The sequence below is a fragment of the Eurypyga helias genome, unplaced genomic scaffold (assembly GCF_000690775.1).
Source record: "Eurypyga helias isolate BGI_N326 unplaced genomic scaffold, ASM69077v1 scaffold26800, whole genome shotgun sequence".
NCBI classification, from domain to species: Eukaryota; Metazoa; Chordata; class Aves; order Eurypygiformes; family Eurypygidae; genus Eurypyga; species Eurypyga helias.
Genome location: NW_010224260.1, coordinates 17,405 through 39,951, shown reverse-complemented (window position 1 = coordinate 39,951; position 22,547 = coordinate 17,405). Strand labels below are relative to the sequence as shown.

At 45.0% G+C, this 22,547-nt stretch overlaps 1 protein-coding gene across 1 annotated transcript in view; it reads left to right on the top strand.

The window, feature by feature from the left end:
- LOC104516672 (latent-transforming growth factor beta-binding protein 1-like) overlaps positions 1-22,547 on the top strand; it is a 46,976-nt gene that overhangs the window by 14,369 nt on the left and 10,060 nt on the right. The window contains exons 5-10 of the mRNA XM_010161087.1: positions 1,097-1,240; positions 8,689-8,871; positions 10,168-10,254; positions 13,974-14,102; positions 15,400-15,540; positions 17,874-18,044. Coding sequence (XP_010159389.1) covers positions 1,097-1,240; positions 8,689-8,871; positions 10,168-10,254; positions 13,974-14,102; positions 15,400-15,540; positions 17,874-18,044 — 855 coding nt within the window. The remainder of the gene's footprint in view (positions 1-1,096; positions 1,241-8,688; positions 8,872-10,167; positions 10,255-13,973; positions 14,103-15,399; positions 15,541-17,873; positions 18,045-22,547) is intronic.

Genomic DNA, 22,547 nt, shown 5'->3' with positions numbered 1-22,547 from the left:
CATTTTGAGTTACTAGTGAAGGGATTCTGCACCATAAAATGTCAGAGTTTTTTCCTTGTATACACCATATAATACAAAATACTCTTACAAATTTTGATGCCAGTTATCTACCAAAACAGTTTTAGGAAAAGGTAAGTCTCTAGTTCATGGCCAGGCAACCTTCCACAAAGAAGACACTCCTTAGGATGAGAAAGCAGTAAAAAGATAAAGATTAGGTAAATTTTAAAGGTGCTGAGCAAAGAGTAAGTTAAAATGTATGTTCATGTGAAAATACACAAAAATCAATATTAAGCCATATGACGACATACTCATTCTTCCTGGATGTGCTGCTTTGAGTTGGCACAGAGTTAACTGCCTTCGCAGTAGCTACGACAAGGCCGTGTTTTGGATTTGTGCTGAGAAGAATATTGACAACATACTAATGGTGTTAGTTGCTGCTAAGCCATGTTCACGTTAAACCAAGGACGTTTTCAGTTTCCCATACTGCCCCTGCGTTCCCAGCCTCTTCTCTGCAAGAAGCTGGGAGGGGACACAGCCAGGACAGCTGACCCAAGCTGACCAAAGGGACATGTCACGCCGTAAGGTGTCATGCTCAGTACATAAGCTGAGGGGAGTTGGCTTTTGCTCTCAGGTGTCTCGGGCTCTGGCTCACTCACTGTGGCTCTCACTGCTCAGGGACTGGCTGGGCAGCAGTCAGTGAGTCATGAGTGGTTGTATCTTTTTTTTTCTTGTTGTTTTCCTTTTCATTACATAATTTTATCATTAGTAGTAGTATTATTTTACCAAGAAAAGGGTATAAAAAAAGCGCAGGTATTTGAGAAAGAGACCCTGAAAAAAATGCGAGTGTGTTCTGGTCTACAAGCAGCACCTAGTCAGCACCAACAGCCTATTAAACCGTAGCGTGGCTTCTGGGGCCTTTATTTCAAAGGGCTGACTACCTGTTTATGAATCCACTTAGGTATTAGTGAATTATTAATCCTTCCCCCGAGATCGCATCTGTAACCTGGCAGAGAGTATCGGCACAGATCCAGCAGATAAAAGAACAAGCTGTCAGTAATGGGTCTGAATTGAGGTATGTTTTGCATTTCTCCCCCAGATGTGAATGAATGTGAAATGCTGAGTGGAGTATGTGGCGAAGCCCTCTGTGAAAATGTTGATGGTTCCTTCCTGTGCCTGTGCTCTGATGAAAACCAGGAGTATGATCCGATGACCGGACAGTGTCGCTTCCGTACCTCACCAGGTAAAATGCCAGCGGATTTCTGCATGCTTGGCATGAATGTGACCACTGGAAAGGTGAAGGTGGGTTAAGGGATGCTGTTGCTTTGACTACAACAGAAAAATGTAAAACTTTGTCCTCTTGAAAGTTGTGTGCACGGGAAGAGGCTGGAATGTCTTACTGGGGAATCACCAGCAGTGAAAATACAGCAGAAACACCATCTAAATTTTGTGTGTCAACAGGCTTGGCAGTAATAATGAACAGTTTCAGCAGTTAAGGGTAAACAATCTCGTTTGCTGTGCTGTAACGATGAAACGTGATATGGAATTAAGTCTGTGGCCTGAGTGATTTTTTTTGTTGTTGTTCAAGTTTTCACAAGCATCCACTAGTGTGCTTGCATAGTGTTTTAAGGCAGCACGTGATTTGAACCAAAAATTGTGTATAGCGGCATCCTCTTAGCATTATCTAGTACTCAGGGAAGTCCTCAGAAAAGGTAGCTGGGAAAGCAAAAAACCAAAACGCTGAATTGTCCCTCTCTCCGAGTGCCTTTTTGTGAGTGCCCTTGTCTGGTTTACTTCATCTTTTGTCCTGATTTACTCCGTATTTTGTCCTGGCTTTCCTCGTAGTCCTGTTTTTCCTGTTTCCCAGTACTGGATTTGTGAGCTTTTGGCATCAGAGGGTTTGGGTGTTGCAAATATTACTGCAAATATGCTCGTTAAAAATTAGTTTAGCACTCTTAAAGTTGCCTCCATATTTCTACACTGATCCACTTTGGAGAAAGGAACAAGCCCACAGTAAGGAGCAACGGAGCACAAGAAATGAGAGGATTTCCTTGCACAGCCTTAGTTTCCCTCCAGAATGCAAACCTTGCTATTTCTCTAATTTTGTTCGTACCCTGCCGGCTGATCGATCTAGCTCCCGGAAGGCTTTAGAATAGCTGGCAGTAGTGCCAGGACGCAGACCCTGCAGCTTACACGGCTGTGGCTATTTTCTCTTAACGCTCATGGTCTTTCAGACTTGTGAACAAGGTTGAAATATCTGTGACCTCACTGCAACAAGTATTTAGATGATGTAAGGCAGCACTCAGGAAGTTGGCTGTGAAATACCATTAACAGCTCACTGAGGAGCTGAAACCTCTCCAAAATCTTGTGAGAAAGATTCAGGCTACAGGAGCTTCCCTTATGAAGGAGGAAGGAAAAACAGAGCAGTGCCCAGCGGTACTGCCTCCATTCCCCCTCCTTTCCACCGTGGGGCAGATTAGCTTCAGGACCCGCTGATGGTAACTGAAGTAGCAGCATTTAACATCCTTCTGTAAATTTATGGAAGATGAGTGTTTAAATTACATTACTAAGAGTTGCAGGAGTTGTGAATGCCACCTTCGTTCTGGTACTGTGAGGGGTCGTACTTGGGAGAATTCAGCTACTTGTCGAAACAAACCCAAAGGTAAAGAAATAAGCAGAGGAGAAGAGCCCGTGTAAAAAGAAGTCAAGTCCAAGGAGCATTCAAGGGCATACCCAAACGTTACCGTGGGGGGGGAGGGGGTGAAAAACCCAGTGTGGCTGATTGTACTGTCAGCAGATGAACACCCTACTGTCGGTGCTAACTCTGTTTTGTTGTCACTGGTGAACAGCTTTACTGTGACCAGTTTGGAAGAAAGCCATTCTCTCCTTCCCCTCCAGCCTTCTCTGGGCCCTAGCAAAACACGTGCTTCACCTTTGTCTCCTCTCTGATAAAAGGCATCAGGGAGGAAGTTCTCACACAGGAGACCAGGGGACATGCAGGGTAGGACCCAGTGAGGTGTACTTTACACCATAGGCTCTTGAGCCAGAAGACAGAGAAGTGGCAGTACTAGGAATCAAAGTCTTGCTGCTTATTCTCTAAGTTCTGTTAGTCAAAGGATTCTTGCTTTCCTGTACATCCCGCAGCCTTGCTGGGGTTTTTTTTCTCTCTTATACGTTGGCTTCTCTTTCTCAAGACCTCAGAGACTGACCAGTCTAGTGGTGACACTGCCCCAAGCACCTCTGGACTTGACATTTCAGGAGCTGGCAATACACACTTCGCTCTTCTACTCACTTTCTACTCTTTCTGCTCGCTTTGCTCATTCTGTTTTGTCAAAAATGGGTGGCCCTTGTGCAGCTGTCAACTGACAAGAGAACAAACCCAGTGTTTTACTCCCCATTTGTAAGTGGCATAAGCCCCATGTGCTCACTGCAGGGTGAGGAAATAACACTGTTGGTTTGCACAACGATGAGTACTTCAGCCTCCCCCGAGACCAGCCACAGCATGCTCATACAGGGATAGCGTGCGATCTGCCTGCAAGGAGCGATGGAATAGCCACACATCCTCTGGCTCTGACAAGCCACATACTCGCCAGGCGCGGTGCTTGCCGAGCTCTTGGGGTGCGTGTGGGCATCATCTGTCAGCATCGGCTTGCATCATGCCTCTGCAGGAAGGAAGAATTCAACCTGCGTTGGCCTGTTGCAGATGTCTGTAGTTCAGTGTGGTTTCCTCAGCTTTTGCTTATTTCTCACTTTGTATTTTTGTGCGTAAAGAAATGTTCGTCCACCTCATATCAAGTGGAAGCAGGTGAGGGTTGGGAATTTTCCTGCATGTGATTAAAGGCTGTTAGCTTTGGGGAATGGGGTGTGTTCATGCTTTCCTTGACTTCCCATTAGGGCTCTGGAGACTTCCTTCCATTTAGACTTGGCTTGGTGGAAATTCATCTATTGTTAGCTGCGCCCTGGAACAGTCCTCTCAGTGTATGTGTCAGGGGTTCTAGCCCATACTGTCACGTTCCAGTAACAAACCCAAAGAAGTCATTGTGCAGGGTTTGATTGTCTTCTTGCCCTCCTCTCTGCCCTGCTGTTCACAACATGTGCAAACACTTCAGAGGGAGGAAAAGATAAAGGAGGAAAAAAACTCTCTTTTGTATTAGATGAAATTTGGCTGTTACACATCTTTGTACCTAAGAGAGAAAAAACCACCTGGTTTGGATTAAAGTCTTCTCATTTAGTCTTTTAACAAGCTATATAAAGCCGATTATGATTAATTTCTAGCAAGTACCAAGCTGAATGCAGTTTTACTTTACCAATTACTAATATATATTTCTAATATATCTAATTTCATTGAATCCAGAAGCTACAAGGGGTAGTATATATTTGAGACTTTATAATAGGTATGATTTAAAATTGGAATTGCAAACAAAAGAGCGTGTAAACATAAGCACATCAGTAGGAATCTGGCTTGCATACGCAAAGGTCAGGGTAGTTGGAAGGCATGGTTACGGCTCAGCCAATAGAATTCCAGTGAGAGAACCCCGCTGAGGTACCAGCGCCCACTTAGGTACCTACAGCTGATTTAGACGTTGCTTTCTCCTGGTTACGTGAAACTTGACCAGTTATTTATGGCAAGATACTTAACAGTATTTACTAGGATTTAGAAGTAAAAATCACAGTTTTGGTGTCCAAACATGAGTCCCTCCTAGACTGATTTGTACTGAAACAAAACCAATCCCCCCCTGCATCTAGCCAACCACCAGCACCAAAAAATAGAGGCTGCCAAGTAATGGTTTATCAGTCTGATCCAGAAGCTTCCTCAAGGCTGGAAATTTGGTGCCCGAGTACAAATTCTGAATTTCTTCACCTTTAAGGCCTTTCTAAATGTTGACTTTAAAGGAAACTTCATATCTGTATGATTTTTGCATGGCAATATGTGCGTGGTTTTCTGAGATAAAGAGTGATCTGAATTTCCGTGCTCTATGAACACAGACTTAGACATCATTTTTAAATGTGCACCTCTTGCACCCGTTCCCGAATTGTCCACATGCACATCTGTGCATACGCGTGCGTTAAGGTGGTGGAGCTTGGCACACGTGGAGCCAGTAGAGAAACCTAAATGAGCGCACGCTGACGGGTCGGCACATACCTATCTGTTTTCACCGTCCTTCTGAAAATCGGGTGCTGAAAGTGTGCGTCACTCAAGCTGTTTGCTCAGACTCACCAGAGTCTTTGCTGAGGTTTTAGAAGTCATGAACTCTTGTCATGATGATTTTTCACTTTAGCAACCCCCTTACTGATTCCACCTGAGAATCAGAGGCATCAGAACACAGCTGCAGTATTTAGGATCCCATCAGTTGTATAGGTTTGAGGTTTTTTCAGAGCACACTTGTTAACGGGCCACTATTTAGGCAAATATTTAAGTGAAGTCTAAGCATATGCTAATATCCTGATTACCTACTGAATTCCAGAAGCACATTTCCGCATCAGAGACGTGCTGAAGCATGTTGTTGGGTCACAGTTACGGGAAGGTATATAAGTCTGTTTCTAACAAAAACTTGAGGGATCAGTCTAGTAGCAGCTACACAGGATCATAGAATCACAGACTGGTCTGGGCTGGAAGGGACCTTAAAGCCCATCTAGTTCCAACCCCCTGCCATGGGCAGGGACACCTTCCACTAGACCAGGTGGCTCAAAGCCTCATCCAGTCTGGCCTTGAACACTTCCAGGGATGGGGCATCCACAGCTTCTCTGGGCAACCTGTTCCAGTGCCTCACCACCCTCTCTGGGAAGAACTTCTTCCTGATATCCAATCTAAACCTCCCCACTTTCAATTTAAACCCATTACCCCTTGTCCTGTCACTACAGGCCCTTGTAAAAAGTCCCCCCCAGCTTCCTTGTAGCCCCTTCAGGGACTGGAAGGCTGCAATAAGGTCTCCTCGGAGCCTTCTCTTCTCCAGGCTGAACAAGCCCAATTCTCACAGTCTTTCTTACAGGATCTTTCTTACAGGCTGCTGATGGAAGAGTCATGTCGACGACCTGATCAAATTCCGTTCTTTTACCAGCCCGCCTTAGATAGGGAGATAGTTTACATCTTCTAACGACAAAAAACCTGAAACAACAATACAAAACAATAAGTATCCATTTCCTATCACATTTTGTCAGCATACCTAGCAAAACCACTTTCAAAGCCCACCTGTTTACTAAACGGTTAATAAGAACGTATGAGAGAGAAACTGTAAGCTTGTAGACACAGACTGGTCTTGGTTTGAAAAGAAGAAAAATGATGTGTGTCTCATTTGCTTTCCAAACATTCATGGGCCTGCTTGACTAACCCTCAGCCACAGCTGTGTAAACAACAGACTTCTAAGCTGCTGGACAGATACTGGGAGGAGAGAGCAACACATTGTATGTAAAATGGGAATAAACAGTGACATGATGAGACTGTCTCCCCTTCCTCCTGGGGCAGCTTCTGGTGTTCTTTCCCTGGGAAACAGTGTGAGCACCACCGGGCCTTTTCTCCTGTTGAAGATTTGGCTTTGATTCAGGTAGACAGATGGCAAATCGCCAAGGAAAATGTATAATTTGGTGGCTAAAGTTCTCCTCTCTCACCTTGGAATCCCAGATTCAGTTCAGTTGCATTTCTGTGACACACGATAGTCTTAACGTCGTTCCTACTGGATAGCAGCTGATACCACAAAACCACCGCACGTTGTGAACTTGAGCGCGTTATGGAAAATAGTAATTGTCTGACGAGGGGAGACCACAGGCTAAGCCAACACGAGATGAAATAAGCACTCGGCTGGCTGCTTCCTTTAATGCACAACGCGGTTAGATTGGCCAAACAGCAAAGGAAAGTTTGCCGTGTAGGTGGCAACATTGTACTAAATTTGAACAGAGGTGTCTGCCAGCCCCCCAAACTCCCAGAACAGAAACTGTATTTTCTGAGGAAAACAGAAATAAATCCAATTGCCTGTTTGGAATTAGAAGCCAAGAGGACTATTACACGTTCATACTATTGAAGTGCAACGATAGGCAGTCCACACTGGCATTTTTAAACCTGCTTTTCTCAAAACAGATGGAATGTTTGCATGCTGCCTTGTCCCATCTGCCTGGGGGAGTGCGGGTGGGCAGGGGTGACGGGCTTGGGTTCTTTTAATGCGTTCCGTGTTTGTTGGACAATCAACTGTGGTCAAGCTCCCACCTCACAGCCATTATTTTTTAAGTGGGTAGGATTAGAAGAAAATCCATCCTGCAGCTGGCATAAAGAGGCTGAGCTTGGCCTCCTAGAGAGAACCAGAGGTGGGCAGACGAGGTGGTCAAGTGAACTTGGCTCTCCCAGGTACTCTGGGAATTTCTCCGCTTGTAAGTGGGCCAGCCTTAAGCTCTTTCTTGAAGAGCCGCAAGGAAAACAGAGGCTACAACTCTTCCAGTCTGACTAATCTTCTAGCGTTTTGCAACGCACTGTCACTCGGGTATAAAGTGAGGGTTTGACTCCCGCTGGATACAGGCATTACTTGAGAAATGTCTCATGCCTGGCATATTGTGTGAGAGCCTGAGTAGAGTGACATCTCAAGCAGCGGAAAATCAGCCAACATGTGCTGCTTTTTAGTAGGTTCTTGTGAATTAAACATTTGTTACGTGCCAAGCATAAAGAATTTCCCAAGATTAAAAGGAAATTAATTCTTTGCCTGAAGATTCATCTATCCTAAGTTCCTGAATAAGGTTTTGGTTAAGAAATTTGAGCGTTTGTAATTTCAGAACCCGGTTACCTTAGGCATGGCACGTGAAAAGTGTCTCACATCAATCACGTGTGAGTAACAATTGTATGTGATAGTTCCCACTTCTGAGCTTTCTGTTGGAGTGTTTGTGGAAGTGCAAGGTCAGATGGACAGAGTTCTGCAAACACAGAAGCTTTAGGTAGGCATTTCTTTTCAAACTCGCTTCCTTCACAAGGGTCTTCCACTATTAACAAGGGGTTTTATTGGATCTGTGGGAGAGACTACTTTGCCTCCAGTCCTTATAAATATTGTGAGAGGACCCACTCAGCTCCTAAAGGCAGAAAATCCAACTTCTTGGCTGGATGCCTATTTTAAGTAAAGCACAGTCAGTTACCTTGACATCTGCATTATATTCCTCTGCTTACTGGGGAGTCAGTCAGTTATTTTTGCAAGAATCATAAAGGGCCTTGTTTTCAAGTGTGGAACATGCTTTTTTCCCAGTGAAATTAAAAGGGGCTGGAAATGTTCATTCTTTGGAAAATCAGGCCTTCTGCGTTTGTGCCTTAGCTCCTTTATTGGTAAAAGGAAGTTGTAACGATGCTCACTTCTGCAAAGAGCTTGCAGGTTCGTATGTGAAAAGCACTGTGTCAGTGGCTGGGCAGGGTAGGTAGCTGCTGCACGAGAGAGCAGGTAGCTGGTGCGTTGCTTAGAACTGAAAGAAGGGCAAATGAGAAGAATCCCTTCGCGGCCAAGTCGGGGAACAGGTCTGAAAGAGTCAGAGGCAGGTTCTAAACTTCCATCCTTCTTCCCAAGAACAAAAAAGTTAACCCAAAATTTGTACTTAACCATCTTCTTCCCTGCCTAACAGTGCTGCTCTTCCCTGTGGGGAAGCTGAGGTGCTGTGGGTCTCCTGATGCTCCTGTAAAACCGAATCATTTCACAGGTCACCTTACGTGGTGTATGTTTTCGCCTTTAGAGTTACCGATAGAGGCTGATCAACACGAAGATGGAAAGAAGGAGTGCTACTACAATCTGAACGATGCCAATTTCTGTGACAATGTGCTTACGTCCAATGTGACCAAACAAGAATGCTGCTGTACCCTGGGTGCTGGCTGGGGCGATAACTGTGAAATCTTCCCATGCCCCGTCTTTGGAACTGGTAAGAGGGGACCAGCGGTCCCACTGTGTTTATGTCAACAGTATGGTGCTTTGCCTTCGGAGAGGGCGTGCCGGGTAAATCCCGTGTTCTGTAGTACTTAGCCATGACTTATCCATGGGAGACTTCTGTGAAGGAAAAGTTAACAGGAAAAATTCGTACCTGGGGAAGTCCATTGGCTTCACTGCAGTTACCTTGGGGATAACAGCTTGTTACTGAACAGCATTATTTCCAACTGATTTTAAACAAAGATGGATTCTCACAGAAGCTTTTTCCAGATGCTGTAGTAACAGGTTAGATTTTTCCCAGAAGCTGCAAAAGAGAGGTAAGCATTAGCGTTTTTGAGCCTGCAGCTGATCTTGGTCATGTTGTTTCTACAGCACTACGAATTACTGATACATATATTATGACATCAGTTTCACATCTTGCTGCTTTCTGAACAGTTAAGTTAATCATGTTGTCTGCAGACCGATGTTTAACCTCTAAATATTGAATTAGAAAAACACAGCCATATGATATTTGTCACAAATACTGAAAACGGTACTTGAAACGTAAACAGTGGCGGTTGAAATTCAGAATCCAGCTGGAAAAAATCAGGTTGGAGAGAACATGTGTAAACTTTCTGAGATTAAACACTGAAGATTACTTTTCACACAAAATATCATCATGTTTAATTCCTGTTTCAACTACACTTTGGAGTCAGTGAAACTGAAATGAAACGCCTTACAAAAAGAGCCTCTCCGCTTGGGTAGGTTTATTTGATTCTGTATAGTCTCCGAGACGCTTTAAATAATTTCCCTCTGTAATCCACACCATGTTCTCCTGTTGCAGTCAATTAGTGTTCTTCCTGCATAAGGACTGAGGAATGCGGACAGGGGTTTCTGTCTCAGCTGGGGGACGTCTAGATTGCAGCTTGCAGTATAGCTCAGAGAGGCCCATGCTAGCTTTAATTAAGATAATTTGGCTACTGGTATTGTTATAACTGCAGTGCACCATGAAACCCAGTAAGGACCCCGTTCTCCTGCCAAAGGGCGAGAGAAATGAGTTTGTGTGGAGCTCTGGTGCTGTGGGTACCCTAGCTGGGTTGTTCAAAGTTAGCTCTGCAAGCTGAGAGCAGGGGAAGGTCGGGCTGCAGTGTCAGCATCCCCCGTTTAGCTGAAGGTGTGTGTGATTGCCTGGTAGATGCGAGTCAGGCAAAACGGCGCCTCCGATTTCTCAAAATACCCTGGAATACATGCGTAACACGTACATACGCAAATTACTTTCTTAACGATATAATTTGTTTTCTCTCTCTCCTAGCTGAATTTACTGATTTATGTCCTGAAGGAAAAGGTTTCATTCCCTCTGGAGAATCATCTTATGGGCTGCTTGCTCAGAATTACAAAGGTCGGTACTGACTTAATACTGGCTGTATTAAGTTTAGTTATTTCAGTAGTTCTGGTAGTTGATTGACTAGAAATGTGAACCAGCAATGTAAACACGCTAATTCAAATTTCATTAGGTGACAAAACCAGCTTGTGATGTGAAACATTACTGAAAATCATCGTTTGACAGATTGTTGAAAATGTCCATTATACAGACTCTGCAGTATTCTGCTTTAATTTGCACTAAGTGCTGTGTACGGTGAGAGTAGGTGCTGAGACCACAAACCTCGAATACTCATCTACATGTGAAATTCAAAGCCACCTTAAATTGGTACATAAATGTGTGGGGAGTTGGGAGAGGGAAGAAAAATTCTGTTAAATATTAGACCTACAAGTGAGAATGAATATAAAAAACGAAGAGAAGTTCAGGAATGAAATGTTCATTACAGAACTCCATGTTCTGTAATCATTGAACAAAAGACTGTAGAGAAGGAGGAGGAGCTGATGGCTGTGGGCGGGAGGGAGTTGGCATCACGCCCTCCCAGGAGGGAGCCAGCAGCGTGGGCTGGCAGCCCAGAAAGCCAACCGTATCCTGGGCTGTATCCAGAGAAGTGTGGCCAGCAGGTCGAGGGAGGGGATTCTGCCCCTCTACTCTGCTCTGGTGAGACCCCACCTGGAGTGCTGCGTCCAGCTGTGGAACCCCCAACATCAGAAAGATATTGACCGGTTGGAGCGAGTCCAGAGGAGGCCACAAAGATGCTCAGAGGGCTGGAGCACCTCTGCTATGGGGACAGGCTGAGAGAGTTGGGCTTGTTCAGCCTGGAGAAGAGAAGGCTCCGGGGAGACCTTATAGCACCTTCCAGTACCTGAAGGGGCTACAAGGAAGCTGGGGGGGACTTTTTACAAGGGCCTGTAGTGACAGGACAAGGGGTAACGGGTTTAAATTGAAAGTGGGGAGGTTTAGATTGGATATCAGGAAGAAGCTCTTCCCGGAGAGGGTGGTGAGGCACTGGAACAGGTTGCCCAGAGAAGCTGTGGATGTCCCATCCCTGGAAGTGTTCAAGGCCAGGCTGGATGAGGCTTTGAGCAACCTAGTCTAGTGGAAGGTGTCCCTGCCCATGGCAGGGGGGTTGGAACTAGATGGTCTTTAAGGGCCCTTCCAACCCCAACCAGTCTGTGATTCTGTGATCACTAAGAAGGAAGAGTGAGATCAGTGAAATTCCTTGTTAAGTTTCAGAAGTAGCCATCAATATTGATAATTTCTGGGATTCGTTTTCCTTGGCATAAACACACTGTATGCGTGTTAGCTAAAATGAAGTCAACATATTATCTCTGGGTTACATAGGCGCTACAGGATCCTTAGAAAAGCGCGTGTTTTATATGTTTGTTCCTGTTGGAATTGCTGCTGCTCAAATGAGGAACTGAATATAGTAAGTACTGTGTGTTCATATCACATAAAAGTGCAGTAAAACACTTCTTTAAAGGCCTTAATAGAGGTGTAGTATCACATGGTTGATAGGTAAGCGTGTCAGAGATGCTTCTAGCTAAATCACTCATCTGTCAGACCTAATTCTGAGAGATGACAAAAATGGGTGGGACTTGAAAGCATTTGGGTTTTTCTTCCTACTGATTGCTATGTGCACATCTCGAACTATCCTTCCTCACCGAGTAGGACGTTAGTAGGTCGCTTTTCCTGTCAAGTTAGTGAGTACAACATGGTTGAGTTCAGTTCTCTGTCCTGCTGATACTTTTTTGTGTTAGCCTCAGCAGGTGTTTCTTTACACCTGGAAAGTCCATGGGACACGGAAAAGGCAGTAAAGGTTATAAGGCACAGATACCCAGATCATTCAGACTCATGTGGGCACTTAAATGGGGTAACTCACATTGAGACTTCCCTCCGCTCTCAGGAGGTGCTGCTTTGTCCACCAACTTGGAGTAAAGCACAGAGTGCCATGGGATGGATCCAGACCTGAGACTGATGGTAGCAGGAACCAGGCAGACTGACAGTTTACATCCGGACAAGTCAGAACACTGTAACAGAGCTTGTCTTACTCCCTGGCAGTATTTTTGTTCAAGGATTATTTGAAGGTGTTATCTTTTTGGATCTAAGGTTTCTGTATGGCTTTGGAATGTAAATCCAGGACACAGTATGTCCAAATGGGTCTCAGAGAAAATCTGCATTGTTTTTGTTGTGCTGCCTCAGGGTTGATATTATCTCTAGCTGCCATAAATATTCAACGGTGGAAATAGTTCATCTGGAAATATCTTCCACAAATCCTTGCCATAATAAAACTTTTCCTATTTTCAGTAAGATTCTTTTGCAGTAGCCTTAGGAATGGCACAAAGGACAAACAGTAAGTGGATAAGTACTTCCAGTAATGTGATATTTCTCTGTTACACCAACCCCTACGTTCCTGTTGCTTTCATCCACAAGCTTCGGCTTGTATGAGCAACCCCTCTTTCCTCAGCTGGAATTACCTGCCAGAGGTGAACGCACCAAGCTAGCCTTCCTCCACTACTCCCATGCTTTCCCATTTTTCCCCAGACACAAATCCATGGTCCACAGGAAAAAGACATGTACATGGCATTTCAATGCTCTTTGCATTGTTCTTGCTGCTAAACAGTCAGACTTCAAATATTTTACCTCTGAAGCCTGCTGTAGAAATGAACAGCTGTATAGCACTTTCAGTTCTTCTGGGAAAAGTAGGCATTTGAATAATTCCCCTTTAAAACTGCTATACAACTGGAAATGGCAGCTCTGGGCTACAGTCTGTGTTGCCCTGAGTAAATGGGGAGTACATCAATAAAAGATAGTGCATTAAGAGGGGAATCACCTACTTTACACTGTGCTTTTTATTGCTGTTTTTAATACCAGCCTTGCTTTAACAGACCATTCTAGGTAGGTCTAGCAGATGAAAAGTATGTTGGAAAAAAGGAAGGGAACGAAATTCCAACAGTAACAAACACAAATACAAGACGGGGGAAAAATATGTACGACTGTGAAAAGCCGTGTATGAACTGGCATGTGTTTTCCGTGAAACCTTCCTGCAAGCATTCAGCCTCATTTGGAAGTGGGGTAGATTCTCACTGTCAGCTGTCAGTGGGTCTGTGGTGGTTGCAGCCTTGTGTTTAGCAACAGACTTCCCTACGCGGTGGGAAGTTGCCGCAGACGGTGCGCATGCAGCTTTGAAACACAGCGGCAGAGGCAGTGCAGTGCAGAGACGATGGTTCCCTACCGGGCACGGCACTCACCAAACTGTGGAGAGGGGAGAGCAGTCACAACGTCCATCCATAAGCATAACTGCCTAGGCCGTTTTGTAATTAGATGGTGTGATTAAAGGAGATCCGTGGTGGGAATCCCTTGGGTAAAGTAAATTATACTGGAAAACACAGGCCATATTCTTTATCTGTTTTGCTTGGAGCTAAAAGCAGTATGGTACCAAAGGAAAGGAGAGCTGCAGATTATTCCACACTCTGTGTGCCACAGGACTGACTCTGACAAGGGAAAGGAAAAGTCGTGGTCCACCAATTTTCCCTTTCCCCTTCTGGCTACGAGCACACCGCAGCCTCTCCCACACCAGTGGGTTGGTTTTTTTTCCTGTGGGTATCTGTGCTCCTGGGGCCCTCTGTTTAAAGTGAGGTTCACGTGAACGGGTAAGTGCATAGGCTTGATTCCGTCCTGCTCCTCTGCGTGGCCTCAGAATAATTACGGTAACAGAGCCTTTAACGTGTTCTCCCCAGATGCTGATGAATGCCAACTCTTTGGACAAGAAATCTGTAAAAATGGCTTCTGTTTGAATACGCAGCCAGGTTACGAGTGCTACTGCAAACAAGGCACATACTATGACCCTGTTAAGCTCCAGTGCTTTGGTAAGTTTATTTAAAGCGGTCTTGTCACTATAATGGTATGCAGATGGGCAAAACAAGCAGACTCGTACGGCAGGATTCCCATCAGAACCGCCGTATTCCCAGCAAGGGGAGGAACACTGGGCCTCCAGACTCCTGCAGCAGCTTTTTAAGAGGCATTGGGTCATTTCCCTTCCCTTCTGCTTGGCTAGGCAGCAGTTCTGGCTGACGTGGTGATGGCATGTAGAGCAGGGTTTGCTTTATTCGCTTCCTTCTTCAGCAAATTGCTCCCAGGAGTTTGCATCTCCAGAGCAGCCCCTTGCGCTGCCCGGAGCGCAGAGGCTGGAGCCGGTACCAGCCTTCACACAGGCAGCACGAAGTGCTGGGAGGTGGCTCCCTCCTTTATGTGCACACCGCTGCTTCCCTCTGCCAAGGGGTGCGCACTTCAGCCCTCTCTTCTTTGTATGTGGGGTGAGCTGCGGCAGGCTGATGTTGGGGCTCGCCTTTCGCTTGGTAAGTGTGCTGGGTCTGCTGTAATAAATCAAATTAACACAGATATTTTTTGTCCAGGGACGTATTTTCCACAAGGAGTTAATATGCAAGGTGAAATTACAGTTGAGTCTGCGCAACCTCGTACTCCTTGGGTTCTGGTGTTCAGCTGAAAATTACTCAGAACTGTGACCCTGGTTTCTGCTTTGTAAGCTGAAAACCATGTATAATGTGCAGAACAGCATAATGACAGGAAGTAATTTTCGCAACCACAATAAGAGAGCCTTTCACCTTGGGATTCTATGGTTGTTCTTCACAAAGGGTGGGGGGCGTTCTGCTGATTTAAGGTAATTTATTGGAAGTAAAATGGCCTGGTTTTCCCTCTGAGCTAAATTTCTGCTTTTCCTCTCCAAGACAAACTAAGGAACAGAACCACTGTGGCTAGATAAGGTGATCCCTTCTCCTGACAGCTCATGAAGTGTCTCAGAGTATGCCCACCTCTAATGCCTGCTGGTACTGTCCTAAAGGGATAGGAACGTGGGAAGCAGCTGCAGCCATGCTGGGTGCAGGGTATGCCCGGCACTCCAACCTCCTCAGCAAACCTCCTCATCCAGGTGCTCCCTACTTCTTGAGGATTAGAGGTCAGCATCCTGCTGATCTGTCTGTCCTTCCCCACGGACACAGGCAGGATCTTGCTGCCAGCAATTGGTATTTGCGGTAATTAACAGAAGGGCACGCAGGGAAATCGGCTTTAGGGAAATAGGAACATGGATTAACACAGTGCGACTGCTTTGTGCTGGCTCTCCTTGATACATTTCCTTCCATTTTAAAGACACGGATGAATGTCAGGACCCAAACAGCTGTATTGATGGCCAGTGCATTAACACAGAAGGATCTTACAACTGTTTCTGTACACACCCAATGGTTCTGGACGCAACAGAAAAGCGATGCATCAGACCAGCAGATTCAAGTGGTATGATCCGTTATACATATTACTGCTGCAGTGAGTACACCTCTACGAGGTGGTGCTGACACGGCTACAGATCCCACTAAGCTTAGACTGGGTCATCTTTGGATGAGCCTGCTCTTTTTTACCTGTGAGGCCTTTGGAAGGCAATGCTTGGACCATCATCTCTTGATCCAGAAGGCATTGTGTTGTAGGACTCCACAGGGCTCCACGCTGCCAATGCAGACAGGAGATTCCTGGAAGTATTTAGTGACATTAGGCTTGGGCTGGGGAAGCCTTCAGCCCCCCGATCCCCCAGCTCTGCCTTCGCCTCATCCAGCCTTGTGGGTGATGAGGCACAGCCTGCCTGCTGCCTCACTAAGGCTGGGGTTTGGCTGTGGGCTACGTCTGGAGATTCAGTTCAGAGTGACTGCCTGATTCTAATAGCGCAAGCAATAAAACTAGGAATAACAGGATCTAGGAGAAAATAACTGAAATTGTATCTGTGCTTTCAACTGATTAATATTGAGGGTACATCAAGCTCATTTTCAAGGTGTGGGCTGCAGCATCATTGTTAAAGTAAGGTTTTTAATTTTAGCAGGCACCGATTTCAGAAAAACTCTTCACTATTAGGAGATTCTTTGAAACATCTCAGAAATCCAGAGCATCATTCAGTCTTCACAGCTTTGTCTATGCCACAGCCATCTTTGAAAGAGAAGTTCCAGTGTGTTTGATTAACACTGGCACTGTATAGCCATAAATCCAGACCACTGGGCCCTGCAACTCGCAATGAATTTTCCTAAGATGCTTCTGTGACAGGAAATTGGAATACAGACCGAATGCCTGCTTTAGTCACTCCCGCTTATAAGAACGATACCTTGGTGGAGTGATGTGGTCATCCTTTTGCCTGAAACTGGGAAAGAACCACAGCACTTGTATTGTTCAATCTTCAGTTAAACCAGGAGCAGGATTGTCCTTTGGGTTCATTTAGGATGTGAAGAGAACACAAGGGCCCAAGGCTCTTCCGTCATGCGACTTTGGGGCTGACAGAGCGATGATCGCCTCGCCCAGCACAAAGCACTCCAGCCCTGTGTCGCTACTGGCAACGTCCTCCCTAAGGCAGAGGAGGAGGGGGCAGGCTGGTTCCTTTGCTGCCAGCAGAACTTGGAGTTGGTTGCAGAGACCCACTGCTGCTCTTCACTGCGTGTTCTGGCAAGTTCTTAGTAGAAACAGGCATCTGAATTCTGATCACCTTTCCACTTTCAGAACTCCCCCGTTTACTCTAGAGCTAGGTTTCACTTCTGTGCTCACCCACGCGGCAGTGCATCGTGTAAAAATGCAGTTAAGAGACGTGCGCAGACAAAGCAGAACCTTAGTTTGTGACAACACTTACTTTTCACTCCCTGTTGGAACTAAATCAAAACCTTGCAGATGCCTTTACAAAACCATTGTGCTGAGGTTTATACATTCCAAGTGGAAGATTAAGTTAACGGTTCCTCTCCCTCCGATCAGCAGCGATCAGAAATCACTAGGGCTAGGAATTGTTCCTACTGGGGTCTTTGTCAGAACCAGCACGCCTCCGAAATATTCCAGCTTTGACAAAAATACATATTTTGGTTAATGGTCACAGGAATGTGACAGTAGTTCACAGCAGTATTCTGTCTCTAACAATAGCTGTAAGTGGATGAGTAGGGACCCGAAGAGCAGATAAACAATACTTCTCCTCACCCTCCCCAGCACTCTCCCAGCCTCCAGCTATTTTCAGCTCAGGGGATTTCCTGAGCCTGATGTAGTTTGTCTGTTGAGTTAATGGGACTCTCTTCCAAGTATGTGTCCAGTCTCCCGTTGAGCCCACACAGAATATTTGTTCAGCTCTGCCCTAGCAGTAAAAGTTCCTTCAGATGCCACTGACGGCCGTGTAAGAAAAGCACAGTAACAACTTCTACAGATTCATTCCGTGGATGGCGTTTCCCCAAATATTCACCTCTGTCCCAGCACTGGGTTTTGTCAAGCTCTTGTTAACTTCCAAGAGAGCAGAGCTGACTCAGGGTTAAGCATTCAGCAGTGACTACTGATTTAGGAAGTTTTATTTCTTTGGTGTCCAACCTGATGTGCTCTTAAATTAGCCTAAGAGTGCCAAATCAGAACCTTTTATGGCTTTTGCAAGGCTGAACACTCAAGGGATGAGCCATCTCAGGCACTTAAAAATGGTGACGACTTCTAAGCTTAAATTTGTATCCCAAAAAGTCCGTAAAGCCAGGTTATTTTTTTAACCTAAATTTAGAAAATTCTGCGTTATGCCAGTCTCGTGTTCAAATAACAGTGCTGCGATGATGATCTAATACTGTCTTCTCCATCAGAACAAACTGAAGAAAGTGAGGTCTACCAGGATCTCTGCTGGCAGCATCTAAGTGATGATTTTGTTTGTAGTCGACCTCTGGTTGGAAAGCAGACTACATACACGGAGTGCTGTTGCCTGTACGGTGAAGCCTGGGGCATGCAGTGCGCGCTGTGTCCCATGAAAGAGTCAGGTAAGGAAACGGGCATGGCAGTTCTTGGAACGATATCCGAAACACTGATGGGTGTAATCCCTTCTGTTTATTCTTGGGCTGCTAACGTAAGCAAGAACAAAAAAATCTAACTCTTCGAGAACTAACGAAAATTTTTCTCATTAATTACGGGGAAATCATTACAGCCTAGATTTGGAAAGGGTAGCTGCTTTTATTTTTTGGCACTTACAGGACCCGTTTCCTTCAGCTGGCACTGTCAGCGACTGGCACTTCAGAGCCCTGGTGCAAACAGGAGGGCCTTGTAAGGCTGGCAGCGTTCCTTAACGTGACAAAAACCGTCAATGAAAATACAGGTGCAGCTCGTGTGTGTGCACACACGTGATACTCAAGGGGTTACGTAAACGTTGTGTATTTCTGCTGCTGGTAATACACATTGAGATGCATTTTTCAGTGTGATGTTCTGCCAGGCTGGCTGCAATTAGGTGCGTTTGCTCGATAAGGATCTGGTAAGCGGTGGCTTACACTCACTAAACATATCGGAAAATGAGCTGTTATTATATGGCGATATGCTCAGCCGTTACGAAATGTATAGGTGAACTGTTTGAGATAGGCGAGGGAGATGGAGTACCAGTAAGGGCTGAAGAATTTCCAGGAAATACAAGAATGTTAAAGAAAGCTGACTGACAGTCATGTTTCTAAAAGACTGTATTCTGGTTTCATGTTTAAAAATTAGACATTGTTCCAGGCTGTTGCAGGTAGAAGGTCCTTCCTGTGGTGACGATGGAAGCTAAAGGGACAGAGAGAGAGATGTTGTCACTGGCACACAGACTCATTGCCAGGGACTAGGGACCAGAGACAAGACCAGCGGAGGCAACGTAGGTGCACGTCATGCTGTGTCTGAGATATGCCGGCCCTGGTGTAACAGTCTGGAGCCATACTAACTTCTTCCCCCACACATAAAATATTCCAAGGCCTAGTCTGGATGTGTCTTTCTTACTGCAAACGTGTCTTCCAGCAGTACGGTTGTACATGTTGGAATTCCACCCTACATTAGTAAAGCATTTCATGCTGATCATACCTGGGCTTTTACTCGGACCTGTGTCACTCTAACCATAGTGTTGTGGCTAAAGCAGCTCATGTTTTACTTGTAGCAAGAACCCCAGAGTTAAAACTACGTAGGGAAGTTTAATGAAGCATTAATAAGGTTGGTTGTGTCTGCTTGGGTTTTATGTTTTTATAATTTACTTGCAAGGCCCCTGAACCTGCTTTTATATATCTTTATTTGTTTGAGTTTGCTTTGGAAGCGCAGCAACTGCAAAAGGGCCTGATTTTGATGATGTTGGCTGGAGTAACTGCTGGCTGATGCTTACTCCAGCAAGAGACTGAAGAAGAAAAATAAGGCATGACAGCAGCTTGATTTCTAAGTTAGGGAAATCTCTGAAATGTCTTTGTCAGAACAAATCCGACAGGAGGATATTCCCAGGCATTGAATTATTACACCTGCTAGTATAACAACTGCAATGGAATCAGATGTAATAGTGAAAGAAATGCAGGGCAATAGCCAACAGCAAGAATTGTCGCTATGACCTGGAGCTCCTCGGGTGGAAAGGGAGAGCAGACACAGGAGTTGTTGCTTGGACAAATGTCATCACATGGTGACAGCGACCCATCCGTGACATCCAAGCGTGCAGTCCTGAGAGAAGGAAGGAAAGCTGTTCCTGGCAGGGAGAGTTCAGGTAGGTACAAGACTTGCTTCTGAAGATTTCTAGCTAGACACATCTGAAGCAGGATAGATGTGGAAAGGAACAGAGAAGGACTACCAAGATGGTCAGGGAATGGAGAACCTGTCTTACAGGGGGAGATGCAAAAAGGCAGACCTAGATGCAGAACAAAGGCTGCCCGTGGTAAGACTCTCCGCTAGAACATAATCATGGAGGATTCCCACTAGATTTTAAAATCAACAACATTGAGGAAAAAATTGGAACAGGTTCAGTCTGAACATACTTAGGCTTGAAATTAGATGAGTTTTGACCATTAGGACCACAGGATTCTGGAGCAGCAAGAGTGTGACAAGAGTGGGGTGCAGATCCAAAGTAGCTCTTTGAAGAAACCTAAGAAGTTCATTTTAAAAAAGGACATGGAGGTTCCTGATGAATAACATGCTGAATGTCGCTTGGCTGACCCTCAATCAAAGCTGAAGAGTACTCTGTTGGGTCATAAAAATCTTTCTTCCTCCAGACATAATCTTTATGTGAAGTTCAGTGTGCACTGAAAAGCATCTGCCTTAACTGAAAGGCATACTTTGATCCCCAGTACTTTACAGTACCCGTACGGCTGTGGAACCTAGGTGGTTAAAACAAAATAGAAGCACATGGACTCCGTATTATATCAGAACAAACGTACGAGCTTACGTTTCTTGGTGGAGGTGGTGAATGCTCACATGTCCTTGCACACGTGCACACACACGCACAGAAACCTGGAAGCCTTTCTCTGTTTTCAGGAACATTTACCAAGAAGAATTTAAAGCTGACTGAACTGAATAAATGATTCATTTGACATGTCTTCAGTTCGTAGCACTTAAAGTGGTATCACTGGCGAGAGAGAGTGCTTTCACACCTCTGGGCCAGCAGGTCACGGGTTCAAGTCCTGGCTGGGGAACCTGGACGTTGTCCATTTTTAAAAACTTGGGTATCGTGTCAGCCAGATTTACTACTGAAGGTGTTTGCTTATTTCTCAAGTTAGGGGCATTCTGAAGATTGGTAACACAGGTTAAAGAAGACCTGGGGATGTGAAAAGCGTTATCACCAGAAGACTTCCCCCATGAAATGGATTGGATTATAGAATGGCTCATTCACCGATCTGTGGTTTCCCTTTACCTTGTTTATACTCCCCTTCTATCTGAGGATCTAGATGCTGCGTTTAGGAAGAAGGAATTGCAGGCCTATGACCATAAGTGATACACTTGCCAGTCCCTTCTAAAACAAATTCACATTTTAATAAAGCTAACCTCTAGCTTTTGTGCCCCAGCTTTTCTTGAAAGCACTTCCAATTTTCATGACAAGATTTAAATGCCCTGTTTAAGTAGCATCCAGCATAAAACCAGCAGGAAGACAGAGCACTTCGGCAAGAATTGGTCCATATAAATGAAAAAGAAGTCCAGCCTTTCATCAGCATGAAGGCAGAATTTACGTAGTTGCTAAGATTTCTAAGAACTTAATGCTAAAAGCTACTAATGGTGCTTCCTTAAACAAACCTCGCACACCTTTTATTCTTTGCCTCTAAGTTCTACGTTCTACCTGTTTGTGGGTCTTTATGGAACCACTTTATGTTTAGATGTTAACAGATGCTCTGTTGGGACCAGGTGTCACATAAAGAACTGCTGAAGGCTCGTGTTGTGCTTGACATCTGCTTTTATCTCCACCTGAGCGTTTGCAAAGCCCCGACTAGGAGAACACCGAGGGTAGTGGGTAATGTGACTCATCTGGGCTGTTGTGTAAGGTAGGATTTCTCTAGGCCAATTTCACGTTTTTTTACACAGAAACCCACTTCTGTGCTGGCTAGAACAGATTGTTTGGGTTGCATTTTCATTGCAAGAAACTCTGTGTGTCCTTTGTAAACATTATGAGTTAGTTCTGGGCTGAGCTTCCACATCACGAGAACGTGGTGCTCCCTTCGAGTTCTGGCAAATGTCACTCACGAAGATCTGGAACTACAGGGAAAACCGATGTGCGTAAAGGATGAGTTTCTATCTGTCCTCTTCGGAGATGTTGGAAGGCACTGGTGTCATTTCAGGACACCAATGTTCATCTTTCCATTTAGGATGGCATTGTGCCTCCTTCCTTTCTGGTAGGGACTCTGGACAAATGGATTATCCTTTGGGTTCAAAATATTACAGTGATTGGGCTTTCAATATTCAGAGTCGGTTGTGCAGATTTTTTGGCTGCTTCCATGTCTGTTGATGAAGATTTTCAGTGCTTTTTCTGAAGTTTGAGAGACCTGCCTAATAGCCTTGGAAGAGTTTTCCTCGTAGAACCTCACATTCCAAGTGTACATGGGAGTCAGCAAGCTATTTGCAAAGTTACAGCAGAAACAACCTTCTGACAACTTTTAACGATCTACCTCGAGCGGTAGGAGAGAGAAGATTGTTTTAGGAAATCTGAGCAGCCTCAGCTGAGGAAAAAAAATTACTACCAAAAGGTTTTGAAATACTCTGGTAACTACTTCCATTTTAACAGGAGTTTTACAAGAGTTTTACATCCCCTGGGAGCTTTTCCTCAGTGGTTCCATCTAGAGTATCTCCATATGAGCATATGAATATCATCCTTAACTCGTGAAAGAAATCCTTTAAGACTGGTACCCTTCCCTTTTTCTTTAGCACCAAGTGTGATAGAATATATGTGAATGCTGTCCACTGCAGACCTCAGCATCTGTTCACGGGGGGTGTCAGTGAAATTACCTTAATTGCCAAATGGCACAATCTAAGCACAGAGCAGAACCATCTTCAGCTGTGGTTCACAGATGATG